Source organism: Octopus bimaculoides, chromosome 15 (assembly GCF_001194135.2).
Source record: "Octopus bimaculoides isolate UCB-OBI-ISO-001 chromosome 15, ASM119413v2, whole genome shotgun sequence".
Lineage (NCBI taxonomy): Eukaryota > Metazoa > Mollusca > Cephalopoda > Octopoda > Octopodidae > Octopus > Octopus bimaculoides.
This window is the reverse complement of record NC_068995.1, coordinates 38,760,861-38,771,989: the sequence shown is the minus strand read 5'-3', so window position 1 is coordinate 38,771,989 and position 11,129 is coordinate 38,760,861. Positions and strand designations below refer to the sequence as shown.

General features: G+C 34.8%; 1 protein-coding gene across 1 annotated transcript in view; it reads right to left on the bottom strand.

Moving 5' to 3' along the window:
• Window positions 1-15: 15 nt before the first annotated feature.
• Window positions 16-11,129, bottom strand: part of LOC106873516 (uncharacterized) — a 144,167-nt gene continuing 133,053 nt past the window's right edge. The window contains exon 2 of the mRNA XM_052973284.1: window positions 16-1,495. Coding sequence (XP_052829244.1) covers window positions 473-1,459 — 987 coding nt within the window. The 5' untranslated portion in view covers window positions 1,460-1,495 and the 3' untranslated portion in view covers window positions 16-472. The remainder of the gene's footprint in view (window positions 1,496-11,129) is intronic.

Here is an 11,129-nt window from a genome sequence, read left to right as displayed (position 1 = left end):
ATATATATACTTGCGTGTGTGTGTATGTGTGTGTGTGTGTGTGAAGAGAGGGGACAAGAGAGAGTGTGTGTATTTTAAGAATTCCGTTGGCATGGTATCAATTTAGATACTATCTTTTTGTAATTTTATACTATCTTTTTTGAACATCTTTGAGACAGCCATTAAAGTGATTTTATATGTCCTTTAAAAGTAACGATTGTAAAGTACTTTCTTTCGAATTTTACATTAAACACCACATGGAAAAGAATCCTTTGTCCAGTTGCATGAACTAAGTTTCCCTTATTTATTTATTCATTCTGTGTAAATATTTCGATAATTCCGTGAATCTGCTTCAATGCATAAACATTCGTATGTTTATCTCGGAGGGATGAATATTGATTTCATTTTTCAGGATATAATGGACCCATTAGATATATTGGATAAGCTATGAACACAATAATTGTTATATATCTTGTAACAATTCTGTTTTATTTTACACTGTCGTTTCGTCCGTTGGGACAGCGATTACACGTGTTTTACTCGATTGGCACGACAGATTTCTGCACAAAGACTTGAGGCAATTAACAAACGCTTGCCTATAACTCGATGAGAAAAATACATATACTATCGGCTTCAGAGCAAAATAAGCATTGAAAAGTTGTTGGAAAATATTGAATAATGAAATTATTTCTTTATTGTACACTGTTTCCATGAAGTTGAAGGTTTGTGAAACAATATTTGGAAAAATAAAAATGTAGTATAAAACGGTCAGAGCTACAACAAGCCGGTATTCCTCTGTCCCATTAGTTATGCTGTGGTCATTGCTTGTATCTGTCGAGTAAAGTGGTAAGCGTACGCAACGCAGAAGCAACATAATATGGAAAATGACAAAAACTGCCGAAGGACATATGGACATGAAAAATGTATCAAGTACATATATTAGTTTCATTGCTGACTGAGTTCCTGTAATTATTGTACACATTTTCCTACCGTATATTTCACTTGTCCCGAAGGTCCAGGTCTTATATAAGTATCCTGTAAATGCGAAAATAGTTATTCCGACAAAACACAGCGTAACCATTCCAGAAGAACGCATAGAATGATATTTATTTGGAGCAAGAGAGGAAAAAATTATTAAAAACACAATCCACGCCAAATACCAAAAGGAAAGGAAAGCAAAGTAATGACTGCAAAATACTTGAATTTGGCACAGGCCGGGAGCTTCGTAGATGTCCACAGAAAAGGATTCGATCCATGTGAGGAGAAGACAAAATAAGTATATTGTATCAACAATAGCGATGGCCATCAACAACGGAGCAATTTTACTTTCCTTACTGTGAAATTTTTTGAACAATATGGCGGTTAATATGTTTGTCGTCATGCCAAATATAATCGCAGAAGGCATGAAATACTGTCGCAGAACGAAGCTGATTTTCGCAAACTCGTCTGGTTCCAATGCATGTGTAGCTGACGAATTCATTGCAGTTTGGTGGTTGAATATTCATTAATGAGTCAACTATAAGTAGATAAAAGAAGAAAAAGCATTTGTGAGTTACATAAATATACTATATATTATTGAACATTAAATATAATTATATCTCTTTTTACTAGGAAAATAATGGAAATTCAAAATTCAAAAATGTACGGCGAATAAAGTTAAGGTATGGTCTGGTTTTCACGTTTTTTGTTATGGTATTTTACATTTAAAAATGTATTTTGTAATTTTCATATAGTTCACTTAGTGCTTTCGTAAGTTCGTAGTAATAAATAGATTTCAAAATTAATTTAACAGGCAGTTGAGTTTTTGACAACTATAGTACCTCATAGAACGTTCAAACAAGCTGATTTTTGGTTATGCGTTTTTAACCAATCCTCATGCAGCTTACAAAGCATGGTTTGACGGGCGTACCGATATTCTGTAATTTGCTTATATTCATATGTTAAAGATTTTTTTTCTTAAATTCACATCATTAACTGATTGTTATATTATTGGTGGTATTTCCGTTCGGAACAAGTTTGAACTTTTTAATAAGCCGTTTTTCTTTTGCCTTTCTTCCAAACTCACATGTGTCATTAAGTTTGTGTAAAGGAAAAATTAGAAACATTTTCTGACCGCATGTTTCTATATCTTCGGTCAATGAAATTGGCGAACATTCATGTTCCGGATTCGATGTCTGTGTACTCGGAGCTTTCCGGTAATGCATTCCTGTCTCGTCTATATAGTTCCTCGTAATTCGGACATGTAATGCAGTAGATCTAATTTCTGCTTTTGCAGTTCATGCCTGCATTTGTGAAAATGTGTCCATTGTTTGTCCTAACGCGTCTAACATTATGCATGTATTGACACTTTCCATATCTGTTACCATTAAATTTGGATACTGTAAATGATACATCCTGGTTGTTCATGTCAAAGTTTGCCATTGTTAATACTGTCATTGTTAATAGATTCCTTTTCACACACTCCTTGACACAAGTGAGTTTTGAAGAAAGATAACGCGACCATGTTTTAACATCCTAATTTGGACCAAATCCCTAGAACATTTGGAAGAATTCAGCACCCTCCTCAACAATCTATACCTTATCTCAAATTCGCAAGAGAAATGAGCAACACATAATTACCATTTCTTGATATAATGGTAGTTAAAAGCAGTACCACAATCACAACTTATATTTATTACGAAAGCACAGTTACACACCAGTAACTGAATTTCAAATCATACCACAGAAAACGCATCATCCCTAACTGTCTAGCCACGAAAATTTGTACTATAGTAGATGAAAGTATTTCTGCGCAAGTAAAATTACACTTCCCTAATTATAGAAAATATCATGCAACGAGGAAATGAGATAACTATAGAACAACTTAGGGCAACCCGAAAAAGACGAACCCATAAATGGAATACAATACCGTTACAGTAACACGCAATCCGCATCACCAAAATATTTTTAACATCATCAAAACAAATTTACTAATCATAAAACGGTGAAAAATTAAAAAGCACGATAACTAATCAAACACTTATTTTAAGCAAAAGGCAACCATCGAACCTAAAGAAAGGCAAAATTCAACATGAACGAACAGGATTAAACATGTACAGTAACCAAGTGTAATGATAACAGATGTGGAACGTATTAATACATGCCTACCGGTAGATCCATTAGAACGAAGAATAGACAGGTCTACACTAATGCAGATATGAACTGCAAAAGCACATATTTGAAGTACTGCATTAAATGCCCAAATTGCGTGGAATTGCATATATATACAAGACAGGGAATGCATAATCGGAACGCTCACGAGTCTACAGACAACAAATCTGGAACAAGAATGTTCACCAAATATCATTGACCGAGCATATAGAGATATGTGGTCAGAAAATATTTCTAATTTTTCCTTTCCATAAACAACATGACACAAGAGAGGTTGGAAGAAAGATAAAAGAAAAACGGTTTATTGAAATGTTCAAACCTGTTCCGAAAGGACATATCAAGCATACAGCAATCAGTTAATGATGTGAATTAAAAAATGTCTTTAACATATGAATATAAACATAGATTATCGGTACGTCAGGCAAACCATGATGTTTAAACTGCATGAGGATTGGTCAAAACATTTTTGCAAACATTCAGCTCGTTTGAGCGTTCTAACAATTATTACAGTTGTCAAAAACTCAACTGTTAGTTGAATAAATGTTGAAATTTGATGATTAATACGAACGCATGAAAACGCCAATTGAACATTATGAATATTACAAAATACTTTTTAATGCTAAAATACCATGATAAATAACGTAAAGCCCAGACCATATATTTTAACTTTATCAAACTTATATATTATTCTATACGCGTTCATACAAATAAAGAAAAACAATGGCATCAGTCTTTAAGTTTCAATTTTATAAAAGGCGAAGAGAAACAAACAGAAAGAAGACAGAGAAAGAGGAAAGAAAAAGAAAAGGAAACAGATGAATATTTAATGAAACACTTTTGTATAAATTTGATGATACTCTCCTGTCATTTTATTCATTCCTCCAGGGCGTGATGTTAATAAACCGCAGCGATAAAGAGGAACGTCGTCGAGGTAACTGACAGAGTCCCAGTTTTTGAAAGGTATGAAAGAAAAGGAAATGTTCCATATCGTGAAGCAAAAATATCACGTGTTTAGTATAAGCAGTGAAAGCTAAAACGAAATAATTGCTATTCCGTCGTGTAGTGTTTTCGCTCTCGACTCACGCTCAGTTTAATAATAACTGCCTGCGCATTGATGTTTATCTGGGTCATGGCATCCAGATCTGTGAGACCGACAAATGCCGCTGTTAGGACCGGACTAACACCCATAGTGGATCTAACGACCAAAAAGATTTTCCTCCACTATATAGGATCTCTTTACGTTTCCTTCCAACCGCTTGAAGATTTACCTTGCTCCTGTCTACACAGCTGGCAGAAAATGAGTTGTAGGTGTAATTCAAATGGTCAGCTGAAACTCCCTGAGAATTACATTAATGGTATGCATATCAGTAGAGTACCTAGCCACTTGCACGTTTAATTTTATCCTCATGTGGTAATGAAAAGTGAAAGTGACATCCAATATTTGCTGTAGCTTTTTTACTTTCATTTAGATACACGGTTTGCCTATGTATCTAAATACACGGTGTGTCTTTGTATCTAAATACACGGTGTGTTTGTGTATCTAAATACACGGTGTGTCTGTTTATCTAAATATCTGTGTATCTCTGAAAATACTGATAAATATTTAAGAACACAAAACGAACGCCATCTTCCTTTCAGTCACCACTCAATATCTTTCTCACTCTTTCTAACTTTCTCTCTCACTTCGTCTCTTTCCCTCCTGTCTCCTGCTTTTAATTTAACAATGTGCGTATGTGTCTATGTATGTATTTATATATCTACTATTGCTTCAATGTATGCATCAGTCTCCTCTGGAAATACTGAAAAATATTTGAATACAAAAATGGAAAGCCACCTTTCTTTCAGTCATCACTCACTGTCGCACATGTTTGAATTTTACTTAGTCTTTGTACAAATTGGCTGCAAGTCTCATCCAAAGACCTGAAGCGACAAGTTAGAAGTTCATGTTGGTGTTATGCTTAGGGCGTCATATATTTGGTTTTGCATGTAGTATTTTTCTTGAGAACGATAACAAGAAATATATAAGAAAATTATGAGTTTGTTTTAAAATATGAGATTACATAGACAGTATTTTACATCGGATTTGGGCAGTTCCCATCAGCACTATCTTTTTAATTCCTGCCATTATGGGGTTTCCTGCTATCTGAGCAAGGTAGCAATCAGCCGTTTTTGCTATCACTAGGTAGCAATCAGCCCCTTTTGCAATCATTATTATTATTATTATTGTTGTTGTTGTCGATTACCAGTCTCATAAGCGTACACCAGGCACAAGCATCATATGTGCGCGACATTGTGATCTCATACCAAGATAAACAGTGGTTGATTTTGCAGGTGGGGTGCAATTAGTCTTTTCGTCGGGCCGCGTAGCCCATCCCACTCAAAAGCTCCATGAATATTTGTTTTGAAGATAATGAAAAATACACCCACGTTGCATAAGTAAATTACTCAAACCCCCAAAGAATTCCTCTCTGCACATGGCTGTGATGCTCCCCCATTACTACTGCCTGTGATCAGAAAGGCACATATTGTCAGTCACTAAGGGACATGCTTAACTGGTTAAGATCAAACAACTCAGAAGCAAGTGTATGTTACTGAACAGAGTATTTGCTGTAGCCCATCCTCTATAACAAGACAAAACAATGTACATTAATACACTTTCAATCACTTTCGTTGAAAAGCAATCTAAGTCACTGCCTGGTATTTATTATCATTATTATTATTATTATTATTATTATTATTATTATTATTATTATTATTATTATTATTATTATTATTATTATTATTAATGTTGTTGCTGTTGTTATTATTATTGTTGTAGTTGTAGTTGTTGTTGTTGTTGTTATCAATAATATTAATATGCTAACTTTTTGTTTTCGTACTTACCTGTTGTATGCGTTACACTTACTTCAAAGAAGTGTCAAATCGAGAGAGAGGAGGACAGAGAGGAAGTAAGAGAGAGAGTTAGAGAGAGAAAAGGAGAGCGAGAGAGAAAAGGAGAGCCAGAGAGAAAGTGAGAGTGTGAGATACAAAGAGAGAGAGAGAGAGAGAGAGAGAGAGAAAGAGACATTGAGTGATGACACCATTTGTTTCGTGTTTTTAAATGTTTCCGAGAGGAAATAAGAGAGAAATAGCGAGAAAGTGATAGAGACAGTGAATGACGACGGCGTTCATCGCAAAAGAAGTAGATACATATATAATATATACATTATTAAATCAAAAGCGGGAGAGAGGAGAGACACAAAGGAAGTGAAAGAGAAAGAGAGAAACTGAGAGAGACAGTAGATGCGTAAATCTAAAGATAAGTTCATACATAGATACATACACAGCAAAATATTGGATGTTAGTTTTCACTTTTCATTAGCACACGAGTATAAGATGAGCTCAGAAATGGCTGAGTACTCCTTAAAGACATGCATGACATTAACGTAGTTCTCAGGGTGATTCGGCGTCACACAGAATATGACAAGGCTGGCCCCTTTGAATTACAGCTAGAACTCGAGACATGTATGTGTATATATATATATATATATATATTGATAGAAAACGTAAGACAACAAAAGATAGTTGTGGACTATCTGACACTTACTTTCTCTCTGTCTGTCTGCCTCTCTTTCTAGGTATTTGTTTGTGTTTGTGTGTGCATGTATGTGTATGTGTGTGCATGTACGTGTATGTTTATATGTATATGATTCTGTGTGTTGCCGTTTTGAATTCCTTTCTTTGACTGACATTAAACTGGTATTAAAGGCTTAATCACACACACACATACACACACACATTTGTTTTAACTCATTTCAACTGCAGCCATACACCAAAAAATGTGGTGTTTTGATCAGCTAAAAAAAAGAAAACATATTTTGGCTTCGGAATGAAACGTCTTTTACATCCTATATTCTTTAAGTTAGAATTTCTGGCTCATTTGTTGATGTGTCATCGTTACACATCCGCATTACACCTTCAAGATCGGAGAACCAGTTAGAGGCCCGCTAGATATATTTCGGCATACCAGCAAACCACAAAAAAGCGCACCAGCCAGTTTCACTACTATCTCTAAGCCCGTCATATATAGTACCTTTTTATGTATGTATATATATATGTATGTATGTATGTATGTATGTATGTATGTATGTATGTATGTATGCATGTATGACTGTGCCACCACCACTATTACTTCACAACCGATGTTGGTGCGTTTGCGTCCCTGTAATCTAGCTGTTCAGCAGAAGAGACTGATAGAATAAGCACCAGGCTTACAGGGAATAAATCCAAGGCTCAATTTATTCGACTAATGGGTGGTGCTCGAGCATGGCCACCGTCAAATGACTGAATAAAGTAAGAGAATAAAAGAATAGCAGAAAAACGTTCTGTACCACTAAACCAAGATGGTTCTTTGAATATGTACGATGTATTTTAAGATTAAATATTAATTCCCGCTACGTTTGTGTGACAGATATTTTGGTTGGATTATATAGTAAATGGTGTTACATTAATTTGTATATTCTATGTCACAATAATCTTTTCTAGGCCTGAAATTTTTGCGGAGAGGGGCCATTTGATTAGATCGACCCCAGGACACAACGTGTACTTAATTTATTGACCCTGAAAGGACAGAAGGCAAGGTCGACTACGTAAAGAACGTAAGGAGAAACCCATGTGCATTAGATTTTCTGTCAGTGGTACTATTACATTATGCACTCATTATATTATGAACACGTTCACAAACTGAAGTAAGTGGTATTCGAAGTGGTATTGGAAGATGCGCTGTGGATAGCCATGTCAGCGCCGATAGCGGTGAGCAGGAATATATATATTAGAGGCTATTTAGATCGCTGCAATTATATTTATACGAAAGGGTTAATGTTTAAATTATGTATCAATATGTGGCAAAATCTCGTTTCGAATATATTCTATTAAACGTCTTCAAAATGAATCGCATAGGTATTCAGTAAACTTATAATTTACGTCCAAATTGCAAAACTTTTCATTAAAAATATTTTTCATTATGTAGGTATATCGTAAAGGATATATGAAATATCATTCATTATGTATGGCCCATCTGAAATGATTCCAAACTTCCCCATTTCCTCATTATCTGAAACACAAATAATTGTTAAAAGACAGTCGGGAATTGAAATTTATGTTTTGCTATCATTCTTGTTAGTGATGGTCGATCTGCAACGATATTCATTTGTTCATCAATTCGCAATCAACTGTACCTTCTAATTCAAATATAACATTGTTAGATTATTCTTAAGTGATAAATTACGTATTAAATACAATAAGAAACTATTATTTGATATATCACATTTGCGATATATAAATCCCTAAATGTTTGCTTGATCTTTCATACAAAGTCATGACTTGTGAATGAAATACTTTTACAAGGAGAACAATGAAGCGCTGGGATGATAAGCAGCATATTCAGGCATATAATTACTACAACATTTAATTAAATTCAAGTGATACTGTTCATATCAAAAATAAAATCATTAACAAACACCACTGAAGTATAGAAGAGCTAGAATATTCTATTTGATATTTCGTAGATGTCGAATATGTTTACAATATATACCCCTTTCGTTTGTATACATCCAGTACAAATTGGATTCAAGGATTCTGACATTCAAATTGTTTCTGTGTTAAAATGTGAATTAAAAATATGAAAAACTTGTAGTGGATTCATTTTCAAAATGCAAAAGTATACCCGTATATATGAATATATGCGAGTGTTTTTCGAAATTATGTGAGAAACTTCGGTTTTGAATATGCCATTTCACGTTTAACAATCGAATTAATTTAAAGTTCCTATAATGTTCGGTGTTAAAGTCTTTACATGCCACATGTCATAAATAGATATTGTCGAAGATGATGATGCAGGCAATGCAACTTGTGCAAATAGTTATATCATAAAAATAAAGTATTTGCTTCTCATTCATTAAAAAGTATTGTGACTCGTAATTGTACAGTATTCATGTTAGACATTCAAACAGATATTTCCCCTATTTTTTATACAGATTGTTATTTCTGCGTGGGAAGGCGAAACTGTAAGTACAAAAACATTGATTTTCAGTGTCTGCAATCTCTTATTCAAGTCATTTCATATACAATTAGCTGTAAATGACTAAGTCCATTCCATTTATAAATTAGGTATATTAGATAGAGAGTTTCACTAATTGTATTGCTTTATCCACTTGCGCGATTAATTCACATAAAAAAGTGTAGAGTGAAAGAGTTTCTTACAAGCTGAAGACATCACCAAATCAAACTTGGTGCGACTTACGTCATTTAAAATATTGCTGCTTATATTCCAAACTAATTAAAACTATTAGCGTACAAATACAGGAAAAATATTGTGAATTGCGTTTATTTCATGGAAACTAGGAGTGAATCGTGGAAATAGATTTCGTTTTATATATTTTTAAAACAATTTACTTGATTACTTTGTAAGTGAGAGTATGGAAAAATATAGATGTAGACTTATGATTGGACAGTACGTCTACACATCATGGGCATACAACATACCCAAGGGAACTGAAGGAAGGGCGTTTCATAATCGAACTTGGAAACATCTCAACGATGTGTTAAAAAAAAAAACATCGATTTCTCCCACGAGTCCATCATTGCCTCTTACTTCAATATTCCAATTCTTATTCTCCTCTCTCCTTTCACCTTAGTTAGTCCTCTAGCTCAAACGCCTTACCTCTGTTCGTTTCATTTTCGTTCATCCGTTTTCAACCAGGTTCGGAATCCTGCTGTCTACGTAAGCTTATTCACTTTTTATTGAGTTACACATCAGTTACAGCAACTTTCTTGAAATATTGAGAACATGAAATATTGCCGTGTTTCCTTTTTTATTCACCTGCTATCATCTATATCAGTGGTTCTCAACCGAAATCCATATGTCTCTTGAGGGGCGAGGTCCATTAAAAATTCCATAGTTGAAATTAATGCTCAATAATTTGGTTTTAATTCTAGAATACGTAAAATGTTTCAGTTTATTTTACTCAACTGCTAATAATATGTATTTATCGATATCTATTCATTTATAATAGAGTAAATTAGTTTATATGGTAAACGGCTACGTGGTGGAGGTGGGGGCAGTAGTATAAAATAGGAACAAAATGGCTCCATAGATCAAATATGGTTCAGAACCAGTGATCTATATCGTGAAAAAGTACTCTGTCTCAGACATTGGATGCTGCGCTCCTCTAGGCAATTCTACTGTATTAGTTTTGTTTTCCGATATAATACAGAACTTACAGACGCAAATCACAACCAGTTACGTTAGATTTTGTTTCATACATATACAAACATACTCGGAGGTGATATCAAAATTTTCCTGGAGTAGCTCTGTAGCGCGCCAACAGATGGCAGCACACAAGTCACGTGCGCAATGAGAGTTAACAGTGATTATCATGAGGCAGTGTACCGAGTGACATCGTTGCGTTTATTATCCAAGTTGTGAAATTTGTGTGTCTGCGATAACGTATAAGCTGTAACAAAGAGCCAGCGTGACATTTTGCGTTTAGTGTGTTATTAGCAAAGTAAAAAATAACACACGATGGATTAATGTCAGTTCATTTTAGCTGTTTCTCACACATTGTTTGTTTTTTTATTTGATGATTGAGTACATTACTTCATAGTAAAAGAAGCGATTTCATCAGATGATCCATATAATTTCATAACAAATGAAGAACAATCCATGCACGCAGTGGGTACGCATCTATAAGGAAGCCGAATCTTGTGTATAGCCCCCTTTGCTATAAACACACACACACACACACACGCGCACATACACACACACACACACGCACACTCAAACACGCGAGCACACACACACACACACACACACACACTAACCACATGGTTCCGGGTTCAGCCCCACTGCGTGCCTTCTTGGGCAAATGTCGTCTACTATAGCCTTTGGGCCGACCAAAGCCTTGTGAGTGGATTTGGTAGACTGAAACTGAAAGAAGCCCGTCGTATATATGTATATATAT